At 42.4% G+C, this 21,617-nt stretch overlaps 1 protein-coding gene across 2 annotated transcripts in view; it reads right to left on the bottom strand.

Moving 5' to 3' along the window:
* Positions 1–21,617, bottom strand: part of NOL8 (nucleolar protein 8) — a 1,174,909-nt gene that overhangs the window by 631,098 nt on the left and 522,194 nt on the right. For both annotated transcript variants that reach the window (XM_044077406.1, XM_044077405.1), the window contains exon 8: positions 4,742–4,963. In XM_044077406.1, the coding sequence (XP_043933341.1) occupies positions 4,742–4,963 (222 nt within the window). The remainder of the gene's footprint in view (positions 1–4,741; positions 4,964–21,617) is intronic.

Below are 21,617 nucleotides of genomic sequence, written 5' to 3' on the forward strand. Positions count from 1 at the left end.
TCAGACATGCATCTGAAAGGTTCAGGCAGCAATCGAGACCTGGGGTAATTCAGTGCAAAAGAGAGCTTTATGGGTAGGGGGAGGAGTCACAGCCTCGGATCCACAGCTTCAGTTAGCACTGAGGTCGAATCCCATCAGATCTGACAACCCAAAGGTTAGATCAGATGAAAATAGACAACACTGGACCCATAGGTTATGAGGACAGAGTCGAACTTTATACCAAGAACCTTTCCCTGAGAACTCGGCATTTGCTTCACCATTACACAGGGACAGCATTTGGAACACTCCAGCTGCTACCACATACTTGTCAATCTCACCCTCACAATAAATTCTGAACAAATCAACAAAGCCAAAAACTGAAGAAAAATGCAGGACCAGCACCTCCTGTAATTAACCTTTATTGAAGGATTACATTTTCCAATTTTTTTAAGAGGATATTAAATATACTACCACAATCCACAGTATAGGTTGTGATAAAGACACAGTCAAATCTTTTATTATTATCACTGGTAACATAAATATCAGTAGCCTTACTTTGTACAAAATTCGTATCACTCCTTAAAAGGGGAATATAATCTTCTCTCCTTTTTAAACTTATTTCACTTTTTATACTATTCACCAAAGCTTCAGGGTACCCCTAGCATAAAACATTTCTTCTAATTTGCATCCCTCTAGATTAAAATCATGGTCTTCTGAAATAATTTTTGGCTAAATGGACAATTACCACACCCCTACTAACATGTTGGGGGTGACTAGAGTAATGTAACAATGTATTTGAGTAGTGGGGTTTATGAAAAATATTAGTAATTATCTTCTGGTAGGAATAATCCTCAGACACTAATACGTCTAAATAACTTATATTGGCATCACTACAAGAATAAGTAAACCTTAGAAAAAAGACATGGTATAATTGAAATACCTTATGAAAGTTTCAGTTTTATTTTTTGTCGTCTCCCACGCTATAAACATGTCTAAAAAACGAACATACAATTTCCAGGGCCTTTCAATAGGGGAATTTAACACAAAATATTTCTCCCATTGTAACATCACTATGTTAGCATACAGGGGGGGGGCACACGTCACCCCAATTGCTACACCTCTTTTCTGTTGAAAGTACGGACCTTCAACGTAGACAAAGTTGTGATCCAAAACTAGCTCCATTAAAAGAACCAGCACATTAATTTCATTGCTGGTCAATTTTCCTGACTCAACTAAAAATTCTCTGAACCACTCTAAGCCCTGCTCATGTGGTATCACGTTGAATAAATTTACGTCTATTGTTACAAAGCACAAATTGTCAGAACAGCTTATTGTAACTTATGCAAAAATATCCCAGGAATTCTTATAAAGGTGAAAATAACCATTTAAAAAAGATTTCAACTTTAAATCTATGTACTTCGCCAAAGCATGTATTTTTGAAGTGCCTGGGTTAACAATAGGCCTCACTTGGGGGGGGGGGGTTCCTTTAAATCTTTATGTATCTTCGAGATACCAAATACTGAGGGCAAAATTGGGTACTTCACATATAAAAAATGAGAAGGGCATGGTTTTAATCTAGAGGGATGCAAATTAGCAGAAATGTTTTATGCTAGGGGTACCCTGAAGCTTTGGTGAGTAGTATAAAAAGTGAAATAAGTTTAAAAAGGAGGGAAGGTATTATCATTCCTCTTTTAAGGAGTGATACGGACTTTGTACAAAGTAAGGTTACTGATATTGATGTTACCAATGATAATAAAAGTTTTGACTGTGCCTTTATCACAACCTATATTGTGGATTGTGGTAGTATATTTAATAGCCTCTTAAAAAAACTGGAAAATATAATCCTTCAATAAAGGTTAATAAGACGAGGTGATGGTCCTGCATTTTTCTTCAGTGTCTGGCTTTGTTGATTTGTGGTTCTTGGTCTTTTTGTGTGCTGGTGGATTGGAAATTCTGAACTAACTAAATGCAGAAAAACTCCATGACTAAGAACAGGTAGACTATCCTCCAACCTAAAGAAAACATTATACTCTTTCTTGAAAGAACAATAACATCATACTTGGAGGTAAAGATTTCCATCCCAGAATGCCTTTTACTCACAGTAGCAAATCACACAAGTACAGACAGTCAACAACTGGAAAAAAAAACAGAGAGGACACCATTATTTTAAAACACGAGGTGACACCTTCCAAACCCTCAAAATGAACACACTCACAACCTGACTTCAACTTTAAGCTTTGCACAAAAATTATAAGCAGGATTGGTGAAAAGCTACACCTCTGGCAAAGCTAACAGCCATCTTGAATGAGTAAGACAATGTCAAGGATGCGACACAGCTCTTAATGCATACATACAGAGAGACTATATAATATGCAGCAGTAACCCTGGTACGAAACACTCTTGCAACAGCTTGCACAATGCATTACATCGGTCAGAAAAAGGAAGGAAATTTACTTCACTTACTCTCTGCCTCTCTCTCTCTCTCTTTTTCCTTCTTCCCAACCCTTCAGCTACCCATGCCTTCCACACTGTCCCCTCCTTATCATTCATTACGGAGGTCTATTCCATAGGACAACAGTCATTTCTGTGAAGAAGTACTGCTGCAGATCCACACAGCAGATGGCTACCTACAATCTGTGTTCTCTCTTTCCATCTTTCTTCCTCAAGGTAACTCTCACATTTCACCAACACTACCCTCTGGACCCATGTCATGTCTCCCTCTCCTACCACCACCATCTTTTCTAATTTCCAGTGAGATAACTTGAAGCTCCAGTAATCTCTGCTCACAGCCTGCCTCCATTTCCATACCTTAACACTGTTCTTGTGGCTCTCCTCTCAAAACATTCCAGCAACCTCATATCCCCCTCACTGCAACACTTACAGAACTGCAGAAGCTATTCAAGATGTGGTCTGACCAGGAGTTAATAAAGCAGACACATTGCTTCCCTGATTTTGTAGTCTAAATAAAGGAGCAGTTTTACGGTTTCAGACAAATGTTTTACATTCTTGAAAGGTAGTGGCTCATTCAAACATATGCAATGGGACTGTGATGTTTTGGCAAACATTTAGGATATAATTTATTTATTTATTTACATTTGTTTACCAGAAAATTTCGACTGGACACAGGTCCTTTTTCAGCGGAGGCCCGGGGAGAAAAGCTCCACATATTGTAAAATGACAATTCAGTAACAAAGTTGGTGACATGTTTTAGAGAGCTCTTAGGTACAAATTATAGTACAAAAAGTATGAAAAATAACACAGACATATAGTATAAACAGCTCATCGTACACAGTATATGGTATTAATAGGTTTTAAGTATGCTAAGCAAAGGAAATTAGTGTATTTTCATTAAATTGCCTTTATGGAAACAAAGATTAGATCAGTCAGAGAGGGGGATTTGAGCAGAAGTGGGTGGGGGTATTTATAGTCTGGGTATGGGCAAGGGCAGAGCCAGTGACATTTTAGGTGCAGTTTCAGTGCAGTCTTGAAATGACTGGAGGAAGTTAGGATAGTTATGGCGGGGAGGTGGGTTCCATCTTCTAAAATGTTCTATCTACTGGTTAACACAAAGCAAGTTTAATGATTTTACAGAATACTGTGTGCAAAAAAAGCAAGGAGTATGTGTAATGACAGCAATAGGTCGTAGGATCTTCTTACATCTGATCTCAAACTACTGCAATGATTTGCTTCCTTGAATTCATATGCAATGTAAAAGGTGGTGACTTTCATTGAAGTGCCTATCAAACACAGGAAATGAGACAGAAACTTATCATACATACAGGCTGAGACCATTTGATGACTTAATCAACTATTTTTCAAGTAAATTTCCAACCATGAGTGTTTAATACACTTAAAATGTAAAAAGAAACAATTTTCTTTTTGGACTCCTTTTGGTTCATTGAAGATTTTTTGAACAGGTGTGACAACCAGCGAGGTTCCAAGAATATGAAACAAGTAAGAGAGACCAAGTGTCAGAAGGGAAAATAACTATGAACACAAGTATGAAAAGGAGAGACGGGGAGAGAAACACAAGTTTACAACAATGTTTGCCCTAATAGGTCACAATAATGTAATTTATAGAACTTCATCCTGAAATTCAGACTGAGGAGTTAAGAGTAACAAAAGATAGATACATATCAAGGTTGTACACAATGCACACAGATGTGCACTGAACATTTTTAAATGTCTGATACAAATATGATGCAGGGAAAGGACACTGCCAATGAAAAGATCTTGCGTTGTTCCCTGTGCCTCAAATTACAATTACTTGACATACGAATGCTAAAATCAAATCAACTGGTTCAGCATATATTCATATTATATAACCTTCTGCTTTGGAGATGTCCATGACTTAATTTTATCATCTTATACATATTACAGCAACATTAAATGTGCGTTTACTATAATGGAATCCGAAAAAGACAATTCAACTGTTATTTAACAGAAAACAGATTTTGAGGCAAACAATTCATCTGAAGAAAAGTACCAGAATGCAAATGTAACAGTGACATACTAACTTGTGAATTTAATTCACTGGAAAATCATTTTTCAATTCTTTTTTCCTCACTTGTAGAGATCTGCTTGGGCACAAGAAAGCACCTATTGGTGTTAAAATGTATCAGCAAATGACATTTAAGTGGCTAAAAACGTTACATCTTAAATGACAGCTAAGTGGTTATAACTGATCCAGTCCTGCAATGTCCATGAACCTGAACTTTTATGTTAAGTACAGAACTATTCAAATAAGCCAAAAGACACTCACTTTTGCTCCGAAACCAATTTTCGTTTTTGCTATGCTCTCTTTCGATTTTCCCTTTTCTTCCATCTCTCCAGAGGATTCCGATTCCTCATCACTTTGACAGATGAGGGGTTTCTTTACTCCAGAAGAAATTAATTTTTTGGATAACTGCTTCTGCTCAATTATATTCTCTTCATTGTCTGAATCAAATACAATGTGCTGCCGTTTGTTAGCTGAATGATCATCCTGGGGTGAGAAGAAATTCTTTAAAATCTACACATTCAAGCACAAAGCCATATCTGAAAACTGCCAAATATGTTTTCAACATCCTGCTCAAAATCATTCTGTAATGTAAACTTTTTAAATACCATTTTAATACAACAAGACCACAAAAACACAACAGAAAATAAAACAATGTAGTCAGATCAATTACCGAGCCAGTGGTAAAGGAAATGACTAACTGCTGGTTCAAATTCAATAACAGAAGCTAGTTCCACTGTCATACAAGGATAAAGCCCTGACTATAACCCAGGTGATAAGTTTGATTAGCATCTTGGGAACGTGTTGAAGGTGGCATGGGAAGTAGAGGAATGATGACATGCAGCCTAGTCACCTTTCACTGAGGGAAGCATGTGTCCAGAAACAGTCACTGCACTTTAATCCTCTTTGGAGCGCATGGCTCACATGGAGGGTGCAGTTTACAAGGGGAAGGGGAAATACATTATACTGCACACAAAGGAGTGGATACACAATGTACAGGCCTGATGCATGCTACCCCCCCCCCCCCCCCCCGGTGGTGAGATGACACACATAGTAGAGTACAAGGTATAATGAAAAGCAACAAATCACCCAGAGCAAGGACAATGGATCCACAACTAGTACAATTGATTCTGGCTCCCAGTTAACAAATGGCCAAAGGGGTCTCTTACAGATAAATGAGCAGATTCATGGAATGGCCAGAAGGACAGATCAGCATGATGAACATGTCAAAGGGGAGGGGGAATTAATGGTCACTAAATACAGAAGCCAACACCAGCAAGAAGAATTTGGAATGAATCTGGTTTGCTATCTCAACAGTACTCTATGCCATACATTTAGGAAGAGAGTTAAAAATAAAAGTTATATACTTATCATACTGCTAGATCTGTGGTGTCTCTTCAGTCTATTGCAACTGTTGGGTATATCAGATCCAACTAATCTTAAAATTGCAACTTTCAGACCACTAGATCAAAGGTTCAGGCTACTCCCTTCTACCCGTAATCCCCTCTACTCTGTTAATTCCTTAGGTACAAGTTTGCCTGCCTACATAAATAACCCTACCTATATCATCCCTTCAAAACTGTAAAAGGGTCTGAAAAGATTATAAAGCAGTCAAAGACTGCAAACAACACAAGGCTCCAGACAGGTCCAGTATGGCTAACTGACAGCAATATACAGTATCAATTTGGTACAGGGATGGAGGGAGACAAAGTTGAGACAGACGGAAGACTACAGGGATTCATAGCCGGCATTAGGTACTCGCAGAACCTGCAGCCGTGGGGGGCCCCACATTATCTCCCCACGAATGAGGGCCCCCATGCAGCAGCTGTGGGTTTCTCCATCTCCTCTTTTCATTCAACTCATAAAAAAATAAAACGTGGTCCAGCATACTAACAAATCTGCATCCGTGGCATTCTGTTATTGTCCATATATTCCTCGTCAACTCGCTATCGCAAACTTTTTTCCATTGTTTTTTGATTTGTCAGTAAGCTGCACTCAATCAGGTCCTCTTCAGTGAAGCAAACGATGTGACTGGCTGCAGCATCCAGGAAAGCAAATTGTTTTTTTTTTTTTTTTTTTTTTTTGCTTTTTTTTAACTTTTAAAAAATTAATCTTTTATTACCATTGCACAGATAGAAAAGTTTAAACACACATGCTGTCTGTTTACAGTTAATTTATAAAGTGTCCTGCATGTGACAAAGCTGGGACTTTACAGGTCAGCAAACTTCTACGAACCTGCAAACATGTTGGTGATGAGCAGAAACTAATCATCATGAAAGGATTAGTACTACATTAACTTTGTGGTAGGTGGGTTACACTGCCAGTTTCTTAACGACTTAACTGTTCCATCACGGTCACAACGAAAAGACAGGATTGGATTACTAAGTGTCTGAAATATGAATGTGCACATCATTGGGATCATTGACAGCAGTGACATCCACTCGTCTGCCATATCCACTTTATTTTGCTGGATGTCACTGATTTTATATCACTGATTTTGTTTTGACTACTTTTTTCTGAAGGGCCCCAAATATTTATTAGGCTGTCAAGTGCCCTGGATGTTTATGATTGGAGAAACCCAGTCATTTTTTAATAGTATATGGAGCTTTAGCTCTGCCAGAGACTGGCTGTAAGTGAAGTGTGTCCGTTCAATGGCCTTTAAAGCTGTTACAATAAGAGTGGCATCGTGAGCTTGTAAACTGTATGTATTACAGCTTTCAGAACTGTCAAAGTCTTGAAATCGTTCTGAATTGGGTGTATTGTTAAACTAAAGCTTGACATATCTGAAATCTGTGCACACATCCCCCCCATATCAGAAAAATACATAATCTTTTTGCCAGTTTCGAACTATAAAGTCACAAAGCTCCCTATACTAACTTACATAGAGGATTATAATCTCATCATTAATGTAACAAATTTGTGTTTTTTTCTCTTTTAATGAATTTAAGAAATCCACCTCGAGCTTTGCTTTCAAAGTTAATTTCTTAAATCCATTTTGAGAATACATGAGGTTTCCAAGCAAGACTTTACTATTCATATTTTTTTTCTGTCACGTGGAGCTTTAACTATCCCTATGGTACAAGTCTGAGAATGTGTTGGATTTGTTGCTCCCACACAGTGACCAGACAAGCTAAGTGCATGTGCAGCCAAACTTTGGTCTGCTCTTCCTTGTCTGCGTCAGTATGCATGCACATCTAAAGCTGTTACCATTTCCAGTCCTATTCTGTGGTCAGTTGCCTGTGTAGGCTCAGACTTCAGCATAACAGCCCAGAAGGTTAAGAGATAAAAAAAGTCTACATACTGTAAAGCAGACAAGAGGATAACATTGCCCTTATCCAGCCCATATTTAAGACAGCTACTGGTAAGCATGCCTACTTTAGACATGGCTCCACTGTGTGGTATAAATTCACTCTAGAGATGAATCTCAAAATACCCGTCATGTGCAAATTCATAGCTTAGCAGTAGGCTAACTGCCCTTTTCGGCCTTTTTCAGCCTAGCCACATTTTCAATTTGGTGCTTGGAACTACCTTTTTCAATTAGTGTTTAGATTAACCCTACCCATTTATGGACTATATATTACCTGACTAACTAACTAGGATCACAATGCTTCAGGAACAATTGTCAAGAACTAAGAAACTACTATTCCTGAACTAACATAACCATATTTCACCACAGAATTGACATAGTGTCAATGTTTAGTACATACATTGTACAAATTGCATATATTATATATAGATTACAAGTAATATTTTTCAACATAACCTTGTCTATTTTTATATAACTGATTCTAATTCTCATCAGTCATGTTTCATAGTATAGTACTAGGCTATCTGCCCTGGGGCATTTGTAAGCCTAGCCATAGTGATGTGGCTTTTGCCACCCCATGAAATGGTACAAAAAATGTACAGAATAAATTTAGAATACTGTGCCTCTGTCTAGTAGTGACACAATGAAGGTCCCCTTATATAATAGAATTAGTTTACTGTGCCCCTGTCTAGCAGTGACACAGATGTGACCCCTGGGGTAAACTTACGATCTCCCATCCACTCATCAAGATTTCTCTTGAAGAGAGTCAGTGAGGGGCTCTGCCTAATACAAACTGGGATCTTGTTCCAAAGCATGGGAAGCCTCTGGGTTATGAATCTATCCCTCCAGCATGTCCTATTCATACTTGTGCTGAGGTTTAAGTCTTTAGCTCTCGTGGTCCTGATGGATTTGGATTTTTGAGGTGGAGCATGTCCATCAGATCCTGATTGGACATGGCCTTGTACGTCAGGCAGAGATCACCTCTGAGCAGGCGGTATGCTACTGAATAGAGCTGAAGTGTCTTTAGTCTGGCAGAATAAGACATATGTTGGAGACCCTTGATCCTCTTGGTGAGGTACTTTTGTGGTCTCTCCAGCTGTTGCAAATGCCGGGTGAGGTACATACCAAATGAGGCATTGTACTCAATCATGGGTCTGATGAGGGAGGAGTATAGGGGTACAATGACATCCTTGGATCTGGATGTGAATCCCTTCATGATGAGGTGTGCAAGGTAGAATGTTTTTCTAACCACTTTGGCAACGTGGGTATCAAATGAGAGGTCGCTGTCGACTTGGGTCCCTAGGTCTCTGATTACTTTTTCCGTACTCAGTGGGTTGCTGTCTATGTGATAATTTGTGGGTACTTTGTTTTTCCCAAAGGGGATGACTATAAATTTTTTGGCATTTAGTTTAAGGCTGTGACTCTGGCACCAGTTGTCCGTTTCTGTGAGGCCTTTTTGTAGGATGTATGTGTCCGCTGGTGTATCGACTATGGCGCCTAGTTTGCAGTCATCTGCGAACTTTGTCAGCCACAACCCTCCCATGTTTGCTTTAACATCTGAGAAATAAATGCCGAACAAGAGGGGTCCCAGGACAGATCCCTGTGGGACACCACTTGTGACTGGCTTTGAGTCTGACATTGCTCCAGCGATTTTAACTTTATGGATTCTGTCCTTTAGCCAGTTTGCAACCCATCTAGTGACATAAGGGTTTACGTTTAAGCTGTTGAGCTTATCTATGATGCCTGAGTGGGGTATTGTGTCGAAGGCCTTAGCCAAGTCCAGGTAGGCTGTATAGACTGCTTTGCCCTCATCAATGGCTCTAGTGACTGTTTCAAAAAAGTCAACCAGGTTCAAAAGGCAGGATCTGCCCTTTACAAAGCTGAACTGGGTGGGGTCAAGTGTCTGTAGGTCCCCTATGTCTCTGTTTATGAGTTCCATAATGATTCTTTCCATAGCTTTGCAGACCAGGCTGGTTAAGCTTATGGGGCGGTAGTTCCCAGGGTCTGTAGAGGTACCCCCTTTGTGGAGTAGGACCACTGTTGCTGTACGCCAGTGTTCAGGAACATATCCTGAAGTAAGGCTAAGGTTAAATAGCATTTTTATGTGTGGGTTTAGCTCCTCTTGGAGTTCACGTAACACGCAACCCGGGATACCGTCAGGTCCCATTGATGCTGTGTTTTTAGCTTTGTTTAGGGCGGTTCTCACTTGGACATCTGAGATGACAGGGAGATTACATTCAGCTGGGATAAGTATTTCTTCTTTTGGGGGTGAGAAAGGGGAGAAATTTGCACTGAACCTGTCAGCCAGAATGTTGGCAATATCTGTGGGTTCAGTGTATTTTTTGTTGTTGTGAACTAACTCTGAGCATATCTGAGGGTTTCCGCCCAGGTTTCTAACATAGCTGAAGAAGGCTTTGTGGTTATCTTTAGTGTCCTTAGCGATTTTTCTCTCAAAGTTGGCCTTGGATGTTTTTATGAGAGAACGTAGTTTTCTGCTAATGTTGATCAGAGATGTCTTCCCTTCATGGGATTTTGCTCTGACGTGCAGTAGCTTCCTTCTTTTGTTATACAATTTGTTAATGGCTGAGGTCCACCAGACAGGACGCTTGCCTTTGGTGGAGAGGGACTTGGATTTATTTGGGATTGCATGATCCATGCATTCTTGGAGATGTTCATAGAAAGCATTTGTGAAGGATTCGGCATTGTGGGATGTGGTATCCACTGGCACAGTGGACTTAAAGGATATCATCTCAGTCTTAAGAAGAGTGAAGTCTGCTTTTGAGAAGTTTTTCACTGTGGTCTTTTGTGCTGGGGGTGGAGGTGGGATATGTATATCCAGGGTGATTAGTTTGTGGTCAGATCTCACTAGTGAGGGGTATACTTCCTGTGTGGAGCATTTTGCCCCCATGTTTGTGATGATCAGGTCTAGTATATTATCTCCCCTAGTGGGAGAGGTGACTAGTTGTTCCAGTGCATTTGAATTTATGAATTCCAGGAACCTTTGGGCTAGGGTATTAGGGCTAGAATAATGTACCCAATCTATGTTTGGGTAGTTGAAGTCTCCCAGTATGATGGTATTTTGTGATACATTCATATCCTCCAATGTCTTCAGGAAGGCTGAGTGGGGAGGATGGTCTGTAACATGCTACCAGTTGTATAGCAGTTTTGCCTATGGTTAGTTGCACCTGTATGGTCTCTGATGCTTCATGTGTTGCTACTAACCTGGAGGTGTGGGTGTCCTTGATAAATATAGACACTCCCCCTCCCTTTGTGGTTCGGCCTGGGTTTTGGGGCCGAAAAGCATGATACGAGGTATAGCCTGGTAGTGCTGGGGTGCTATTCAAAAAACAGACTTAAACTGGAGAAATCTCTTTATAAAAAACACAGTTACAATACAGCAAAGCTTTCAGGCATAAAACCCTTCCTCAGTGCATTACAAACCATCAGTGGAAGACATGTTGAATAAATAAGGGTCTAACAATCATGTGACCAGCAGCCCATTAGTCACATGACATACAGATATATAACATTAAAATACCTAAGTTTATACATTTAAAACAACATAAATAAATATATTAACTAATAAAATTATATATTACTATAACTTAGTTTGCTGTAAATGTTTTAAAACTGGTTTTAATGTAACTACATCATTAAGTCCTGGAAAATGATCTGCTTCTAGTCTAACTATCCATTGATACTCCTTTAGTTCAAGTATGTTATTAATGTCCCCACCTAGTGGTGTTTTTTCAACAGTACAAATAACTCTAAAAGAAAAACTGTGTTGATTACCCTGCTCTATTATATGTTTATACAGTGCGTTTGTGGTTACTGCTCTTTTTATTTCTGATCTGTGTTCAATGATTCTGTCTTTAAGTTTTCTCACGGTTTTTCCTATATAAAATGACGTGCATTGTGAGCAATTAGCGATGTATACTACTGATGTAGTATTACAAGTAGCTTTTATATTAAAATGGAAAGCTCTTATGAAAAAATAGTTTTTCTGGACTTATTACTCTATAAGAAGGAGGATTGTCTACATACCAGTATACATCAGAAAGAAGTGCACTCAGGGAGGTATTTACACTTCCAGAGTATGCATGCACCACATGTGTTTAGAAGTATAGTATCATCACAATTTAGTAGAGTTAGTAAACTAAACACAGAAGATACTAATTTCATTAAACAGCTCGATGCTATGTCTCAAGAACTGATAACAAGTGGTTATAGTAGTAGTCTTCTATCAGAAGTTAAAAATAGAATTTTAGCAGATAGAAATACTACACTAAGACCAATATATACCAATATATACCAATGGGAATGTAACACCAATAACTAGGTATAATGATACAAAAATTAGATTTGTTACTTCCTATAATGCAAAAACACATCTAGTCAAGAATATTATACAAAAAAACTGGCTAATATTAATGGCCTGTATAAATGTTAAGAAAGTGGTAGGAGACAGACCTTATTTTTCTTTTAGGAACATGAACACCCTTAAACAAAAATGGCAATGACATGGGCATGGGCTGTCGGCTCCGAAGCCAACTGGGTCGGAGCCGAAACAAATTTTTGAAAGACTGGGGACTGGAACAGTCTTTGGAGCACCCTGTCTATGTCCGAATCTGACATCCTCGATGACCTAGAGGATACTGAACGGGTTCGAGATGGCCTCTCCAACGGCCCCAAGGGGCTAGGGGACCGGCTCCGAGGCGACTCGATGACTATCGGCGCCGAAGGAATACCCAAACTAGCTTCCATCGGTGCCGAGGAGGACTTAGGCGCCGAGGAGGAAGTGTCTGAGCGGACAACCTTCATCGGCTCCGAGACCAGTGGAGCCGACGGTGACCGCCTCGATGCCCCAGCCATCGGCTCCGAAGCCAGAGGAGTCGAGACTGGTGGCATCGAGGCAGACGTTCCGCCCTCGGCTCCGAAGTCCTTGGAGCCGAAGGAGAAGCCTGCCTATGTCTTTTGGCGGTCGGATCCGACGGACTGGTCGGAGCCGACGCCCTTTTCTTTTTAGCAGGAGAAGGAGAGGATGCTAAAGCTTCTTCAAAGGAGGGTTTTATAAGGCCTTTTAATATAAGCTTATTTTTCCTCTCTTGGAGGACCCTCGAGGAAAAAGCGTGACACACGCTGCAGGACTCCTGCAAATGTTTGGCGCCCAAACAATATACACACAGAGAATGGTCATCCGTGATAGACATCTTAAAGTTACATTTAGTGCACTTTTTGAAGCCCGAAGGCCTAGGTGCTTGAGACATTATAAGCAAAAAAATAGAAGTTATGTTCTTACCATAACGTTCCATGTTAGTTGTCTTCTTCTCGCCTTCTTCTTGCTGGATGGGTTCGGAGCCGACCTCGGCTCCGACTCGGCCACTCTAAAAGCTCGAGAGTTGGTTCCACCGGCTCGAGGCTCCCCTTATATCCCACAATGCTAGGCGAGAGTTACCTCAGATCTCGTTTGTAAGCTAACCCCAGCTTATAATAGTATCAGAATAGCTATAAACAAAGTCCACCTCTAAAAACCAGGGAGAAAGAAGGGTGACCTAAATCCTCATCCAGGAAATATGCACAACAGCATATGCCTAATAAAAAGAGGTGGTAGAAAGAGAGGTCAAAATCACAACTCCTCTAGGTCTGTCCAGGTCTGGGGGAAGGAGGGTGGGACGCAAGAAGAAGGCGAGAAGAAGACAACTAACATGGAACGTTATGGTAAGAACATAACTTCTATATGTTAAGTTGTCTATCTCGCCTTCATTCTTGCTGGATGGGACCGCGTCCCTAGCACCTTGTCCCGGGTGGCCTAACGGAACAGACTCCTGAGAACAGTGGAACCAAAGTTAGCTCTATGCCTAGAAGCTAAATCCAACTTATAATGAGAAATGAAAGTGTGAGGAGTAGCCCAAGTAGCCGCTGCACAAATGGTGTCAATAGGCAGTCTGTCTTGGAAGGCTAAAGAAGTAGCCAAAGCTCTGGTGGAATGGGCCTTAGGTTTATTAGGCAGCTTTTGGTGTCTAATTTCATATACAAGGGAAATCAAAGATGTTAGCCATCTGGATAATGATACCTTTGAAACTGAAAGTCCCTTTCTGCCTTCCGCATAGGAGACAAACAGCTGGTCAGATTTTCTGCATTGTTTTGTTCTATCCAAATAGTACCTCAATTGACGATGAACATCCAGGCAGTGTAATTTTTGTTCAGACCTATTGGAATAATCTGGAAAAAAGACAGGGAGGTCAATGCTTTGATTTAGATTTGACGTCGAAACTACCTTAGGCAAAAAGGACGGGTTCGTTCGTAAGGATACTCTGTCCTTATGAAACAATAGATAAGGAGGTCGACAGCTGAGTGCTTGAAGCTCTGAAACTCTCCTAGCTGAAGTAATAGCTACCAGAAAGAGAGTCTTCCGTGATAGCAATTTTAAAGAACAGGAGACTGCAGGTTCGAAAGGGGGAAGAATCAAAGAAGTAAGAACTAAATTTAGGTCCCAAGGAGAAGGAGGATTTCTTATAGGAGGTCTGAGTAGAAAAACTCCCTTCAAAAAGGCTTTGCAAAGCTTGTGGGACATGATGGCAGACTCTGAAATGCCCACATGAAAGTTAGAAATAGCTGCCAATTGAACTTTAAGAGTAGAAGAAGATGAACCTGCATGGAAGAGTTCAGCTAGAAAATCAAGGACCATTTGGATGGAAGCAGTGAAAGGATCTATGTCCTTTCCTTGCGCCCAATAGGCGAAACGTTTCCACTTACTCAAATAAATCTTCCGAGTGGAAGATTTATGGGAAGCTATCAAAATATCTCGGACAGAGTGAGATATTTGAGGAAGCCTGGCTAAGGTTGGAACTGGAGGAACCAAGCAGTGAGGTTCAGAGAGGGGAGGGAGCGATGAAACTGACCCGACTGATGGATCAAAAGATCTGGAACTAGGTCCAGATGCCAAGGTCACTCCAATAAAAATTGATGTAGAAAGGGGAACCACACCTGTCGAGGCCAGTAAGGAGCAATGAGGATCAAGGAGGCCTTCTGAGCGATAGCTTTCTGTATCACTTGAGAGATTAGTGGGAAGGGAGGAAATGCATACAGAAGTCCCCGGGGCCAAACTTGGACTAGAGCGTCTCTGCTGGGTTGGCCTGGTAAAGGGAATAGAGTGAAATATTCTCTGCACTTGCTGTTTTGGGGAGTAGCAAAAAGATCGCAGCAAGGCTGACCCCACTTGAGGAAAATTTCTCTCACAACAGAGTCTTTCAGAGACCACTCGTGAGGCATGAGGATAGCTCTGCTCAACTTGTCCGCAATTTGATTGGACTTGCCGGGGATGTGCGTTGCTATCAGAAACCGCTGAGAAGAAATCGCCCATTGCCACAGTCTGAGTGCTTTCGACACAGGGGGTATGACCTGGTTCCGCCTTGTTTGTTGATGTACCACACTACAGACATATTGTCTGTCTGGATTGCAATCGTTCCCAAGGGAAGAGAGTCTTGAAGGGCTTGCAACGCTAAAAGCACTGCTCTCATCTCCAGAACATTTATGTGCAAGTGGCATTCGTTTGGTTGCCATGTGCCCTGGACCGTCCTGCCCTGATAATGCCCGCTGCCACCCGATCAGGGAGGGATCCGTTGTCAGAGTAGCAACCGGAGGGGGTGGAACAAAGGGTCTTCCCAACAAGAGCTGAGGGGAAGACATCCACCACATGAGATGATTTCTGCACGCCTGCGTGATCATAATGGAGTGGGACATTGGAAGTTGCTGGTATGACCATTGTGTAAAGAGCATCCATTGAAGGATCCGCATGTGGAATCTGGCTAATGGAAGCAGAGGTATGGCAGCCGCCATAATTCCCAACACTTTCAGTACCAACCTGGCTTTGATTCTGTTGTTGTTGAAAAGGAGTGAGACCAGTTTGTGAATGTCTGTTATTCTTTGATGTGTTAGTCTTGCAGACATGTTTACTGTGTCTAGATTTGCGCCTATGAAAGTAATAGTACGACAAGGCGACAAAACAGACTTTTCGCAATTTATTGAAATGCCTAACTTTTGACAAATGCGAAAAGTGTAATCCCTGGCCATCAGAAGGAGATGCTTGGTGGGAGCTGTGAGGAGCCAGTCGTCCAAATATGGAAACACCTGGAATCCTTGTCGCCTCAGGTGAGAAGCTACCACTGCCATGCATTTGGTAAACACCGGGGCAGTGGTGAGACCAAAGGGCAGGGCCCTGAACTGAAAATGACTGGTTCCCAGCCTGAAGCGGAGGAATCTTCTGGAGCGCCTGTTCATTTTATGTGATAGTACGCATCCTGAAGGTCTATAGAGCACATCCAGTTTCCTTTTCCCAATAGGGGAAGGATGGATTGCAGCGTGACCATCCGAAATCTTGTTTTCTTGACTGATCTGTTCAAGATACTGAGATCCAAAATTGGTCTCCAGTCCCCTGTTTTCTTTGGAACTAAAAAGAACCTTGAGTAGATTCCGGATCCTTGCTGGTCTGCTGGAACTGGCTGAATTGCTCTTTTTGCAAGCAGTTTTGAAATTTCCAAAACCGCTAGATCCCTTTGAGCGGGTGGAACATCTGGAAGGGATTTTTTTGATTGGTTTGGAATGCGAAGAAAGGGGATATAATAACCTTCGGAAATGACGGACTGTACCCATTTGTCTTGAGTCAGGGATAGCCAGGCTTCTGGGTACAGTGACAATCTTCCCCCGACTGCCTCCGAAGGTGGGCAGTCGGGCAACACCTCAGGGATGCTGAAAGGGCTTATCAGAGAAAGCTTCCCGGTTGCCCTGGTTCTGCGGAGCCCCCCTGCCTCGAGGGCGACGTCTACCATTGTTATTCCCGCCTCTGCCTCTGGCAGGGAAACGACTTTGTGCGTCAGGCGAAGTCCCTTGAGATTGTTTACGGAACCACATTTTCCCACTTTTCTGGCCTTTGGGGTAAGGTCTAGAAGGAGTAGAAAAACGGACTCCGACGGCAGAAAGAGTCTTGCCATGAGTCTCGCACCTAGTCAAGGTTTCTTTCACTTGAGGACCAAAGAGAGATGATCCATCAAACGGGGAGTTAGTGAAAGACGTCTTGAAGGGGTCCGCAAATTGCATAGCCGCATCCAGGCATGCCTACGTAAGGCCACACCTGTCCCTGCGGCCCTACTCGCTCCATCAGCCGCATAAGAAAGGAGGCGCATGGAGGAGTTGGTTATGGAGTTAAGGGTAGCCAGCTGAGTGTTCATCTTATCTTGAAACCCCGCAGCTGTAGGGTCCTTCAACATGTCACTCGCTTCTTTGATCAAGTCCCTCTGAAGACGAGTGAAATGGCGCAGGTAGTTCAGCGAACGCATAGTAAATGTCGCTGACGAGAACATCTGCTTCCCGTACCTGTCCATGGACCTAGATTCCTTGTTAGGTGGATGGACAGGCACTGAAGGATCAGCTAGTTCCTTCTTAGTGGCAGCAGCTACCACCATAGCATCCACAGAAACTCCTTTTGTCAAGAACTGTTTGTCTGCTGGTGCTGTTATGAATTTGGAGGGTCTCCTGGGAGTGGGGTCCACTGAATCAGGAGCCGTCCATGCCTTTTTAGCAACCACCTGCATGAGGGGGTCAAAGGGGGGGGACACCCAGGAGGTGGAAGGGCGAGAGCCAAACGCCTCAAGATACACAGATTCATCCTCCGAAGGGTTAAGGGCTGGCCAATTTCCCTCTGCTTCAGGATCTCTAGAATGTCTGCAAAGGAGACATCTTCAGAAGGGGAACGGGGAACCCTCGGAATCATCTAAATCTGTGTCAGATGTGATGGACTCAGGTGAGTCAATGTGTTTCCTCTTACACTTCCTCTTCTGAGGGGGCTCTTCTGCCAAATCAGGAGAGGCCTCGGAAGAGGATGAAATCCCCACAGGGGGTTCCTGAGGAGCTGGCTCTCTGCGGTCCGGGATGAGGGAGTGAGTCGACTTGACCTGAGGCACCGTAGAGGGAGGGGCGGATGGAGCCGACTGTGGAGTAGAGCCAGGCTCTAACACACTCCACATGACCTCGAACGCACCCCTGTCAGGCAAAGCCAGAGGTCCCCGCTCCGAGAAGCTGAGAATCTCCCTCGGCACCGACAGTGATGGCTCCGAGGCCGATGTCGGAGCCGAACTCACCAGCGCCGAAGCTCCGAGAGGAAGAGAGGGGTCGGACAAGGGTCCGATGCCACTCACCCCCTCGGAGCCGACGATGGAAGTCAGGCGCCGAGATTCTTCTAAGGAAGAAATCGGAGCCGACGATGGAGCCGAAGACAATTGTATCGGCTCCGACGCTACCACAGTCTCGGTTCCGACACGACCCGGCTCCGAGCTCAACAGAGTCGGAGGAGGAATATATTGATGGACAGGAGCAGGCATCGACTGATGAGTCGGGATCTGAAGCATCTGGGCCAGTGCCTCGGACTTAAGAAGTCGACTCACTACCCTCTGAAGGTCATGATCCGACAGCCTCGATGACCCAGAGGAGTGAGATTTATGGCTCCGTTCAGACAGCAGGGGAGATTCTGGAGCCGAATGAACGGAGCCAAGGGATGGTGACCTGGACCTCTTCCTAGATGTCGGCTCCGAAGGTCTGGTCAGAGCCGACACGGGAATTTCTAATACCTCGGCTCCAGCCGGAGCTGAGGGAACCACAGAAACTGTGGACTGAGACTCATCGGCTCCAGCCGGAGCCGATGTAGGCAGAGGTTTAGAAGCCTTAGGTCTCGGCTCAGTTGCTGGAGCCGAAGACCTAGAAGCCTTGGAGGGCTTCCCTGAAGACACAGTAAGGGAATCCTCAGGCTTGAGTAAACCTCTTAAAATTAATTTATTTTTTCTTTCCTGCAGGACCCTGGGACTGAAACCATGGCAAACAGCACAGGAGTCCTGCAGGTGCAAAGGTCCCAGGCAGTAGACACAAGAAGTGTGACCGTCTGTCAGAGACATTTTCTGACAGCAAGCATCACACTTCTTGAAGCCTGAGACCTTTGATTCTTTAGACATTCCGAAAGTGCAATCACACACACAGTCAAAAACACACTGATTACACCCTGTCTAGTTTTAGCTTAAAATAAAACAACTAACTAGGTTTTAAATTAAGAAAAATAACACACACACACACCCACTAGGGAAGGAAGAAGGCCTGAAGGCCGAGGAAGAACTTAAAGTTCTTGTGGGGAAAAAACAGGAATTTTAAGAAAAGGGGGCAATAATTCCTCTAAACTAAGGGAAATAAGTATAAAAATTAAAAATAAAGGGGTTTAAATACACTAACTTTACAAGAAAGTCACTTACCAAGAACCGGTAGAAAACCAACACCTCGATCGCTGTAGCGGCAAACGAGATCTGAGGTAACTCTCGCCTAGCATTGTGGGATATAAGGGGAGCCTCGAGCCGGTAGAACCAACTCTCGAGCTTTTAGAGTGGCCGAGTCGGAGCCGAGGTCAGCTCCGAACCCATCCAGCAAGAATGAAGGCGAGATAGACAACTTAACATTAAGTACTTTCACAGACAAACTTATTTTAAGTTAAGATTAACTTGCCGTTCACACAAAAACCAAGATGAACAACAGTCAACCACCGATATAGGGAAACAAAGAATAAATAAACCCTGAGGTTGTTTTAAAAGGGAATTAACCAGTAGGAAGGCCCTATAGACCGAGGGAGCCTGTAACCAGAACAAGTATCAATCACACACAAATTTTCCACAGAAAAAATGTCAAACACACACACAACAACAGAGTAGCCGTTAAAACAGCTTTTTGTTTAGAAATTAGCAAATTCCTGACAGAAAGTTAGTGAAAAAAACCCACTACTTAGCTCAGCCAGCTCGAGACCACGTCTTCGCTAGTTAGCGGCAAACGAGATCTGGGGGACTGGTAGTGGTGCATCCTGGGATATAGTAAGCTCAGCCAATAAGAGACTTCGCTCTTTGGCATAAGCGTGCCGAGTCGGAGCCGAGGGATCGGCTCCGAACCCATCAGTCAGAATGTAGGCGAGATAGGATCACATAACATCAAAAATTATGTTATAAAGATATGGTTTTTAATTCCATTCCTAAAATTGAGAAACCAGGTACCTATAAATGCTTTAATTGTTCATGCTGTCCTGATATCTCTGACTCCACCAATCATCAGTTTAAACATCCGATAACAAACAGACTCTATACTTTTAATATAAAAGATACTTGTCTTCCACTGATGGTTTGTAATGCACTGAGGAAGGGTTTTATGCCTGAAAGCTCTGCTGTATTGTAACTGTGTTTTTTATAAAGAGATTTCTCCAGTTTAAGTGCTGGGGTGCTCTCAGGAGCCTTGAACCAGGTTTCAGTTACTGCACAGACATCAATGTTCTCCATGCTGAGGAGTGCATCGAGTGCCTGCATCTTGAGATTTAGACTTCTGGCGTTGAGCAGCATTACCCTTAGTTTTTTTCCATTTTTGTTTTCTAAGGAGGTGGGTTTGTCTTTTGAGCCTTGCCTAAAAAAGGCACTATGGGGGTGGCAAGAGCCTTAGCCAATATCCGGAAGCCCAGTGGTGATAGGTGTAAGCCATCCCATGCGAAGCAGCGTGGCTTGTCCGACATGTCATCCCAGGCAGACAGACATTGGATCCCCTTAGAATGACACCAGTACTTGAGCCAATTATTAAAGCTGATCATCTTGTCTTAGTATTGTGGTATTATTCTTGGTGAGGGCAAGATGCTGCTCAGGGTCAGGGTCATACCAGCCTGGGCTACATAATCGGAGAGCTCCTCTATGTCTCTTCATGTAGTCCAGGGAGGTACGTCTCAGGTCATTCACGCCAGCATGGACAATGACGGAGTCATATTTGTACTTGCTTTGGAGTGACTTTAGTGCGTGTGTTATGTGGCGGATCCTAGCTCCCGATAGACAGCTCACAGTCACCCTCTCCTTGTTCAGCCTGGTCAGCAGGACATCAGTGTGTCTGACTATAGAGTCACCTATTACTAGTGTATCAGGCATGGTGTTTGGCCTTAAGGGCTGTGGATTGGTTGACACACTGATTTATTGAAGTATGTGTTGCATGTGTATTGTTTTGAGGTGGTGGATTTTTGGATGTCTGCTTTGGGAGCCTCTGTTGTTTTGGTAAGTTTTTTATTAGAGCCTCCAAGTATGTCTTTGTGTTTTTATGTGTTTGGTTTGCAGTTGTGGTAGGTCTATGTGGGACTGGGATTGTTGTGTGTGTGGTTACCATCTCCTCCTGTCTGGTCATGCCAGCCCTGAGTTGAGAGAGTTCAGCCTCCAGTTTGGCTATATAGTTGCATCTCTCACATGTATTTGTGTTTGTTCTGTACATGGTGTTTGTTGTTTATTCAGTTTCTTTGCAGTCCCATTTTATTTTGCTTGAATGCAATATATGTGACTAATATGTGCTTATCGTATGAACTTCTGTATTCAATTATCTCAAACGTTCTTTGAGCCTAAGTCATGTCTGAAAAAAAAAAAGTCAACAGACCAGTCCACCTATACTGTTAATAAACAGTAAGTAAATAAACAACTGTTACGTGAGTTTCAGTTAATTTTTCTGTAACCTCTGTATTAAAGATGTAATGTGTCTAAAGATACCACACCTGAACATTTGCTTTACTTGTAGATTTTATACATACACAACACACATTAACCTGAAATAGTTAGCAAATTTTAAATTTCTTTTTTTTTTTTTTTTTTTTTTTTAACAACAAACAAAATAGTGTCTATATAAAAGCAAAACTGTTTTATTAATCACTTATTTTAGAGACTTATTTGAAAAAAAATATTCAGAATTTATGGAAGATGAAGAATTGTGGCAACTCCAATAGGCAATTTTAATGAAATA

This window comes from Protopterus annectens, chromosome 7.part0 (assembly GCF_019279795.1).
Source record: "Protopterus annectens isolate FY-2018-M chromosome 7.part0, PAN1.0, whole genome shotgun sequence".
Classification (NCBI taxonomy): domain Eukaryota; kingdom Metazoa; phylum Chordata; order Ceratodontiformes; family Protopteridae; genus Protopterus; species Protopterus annectens.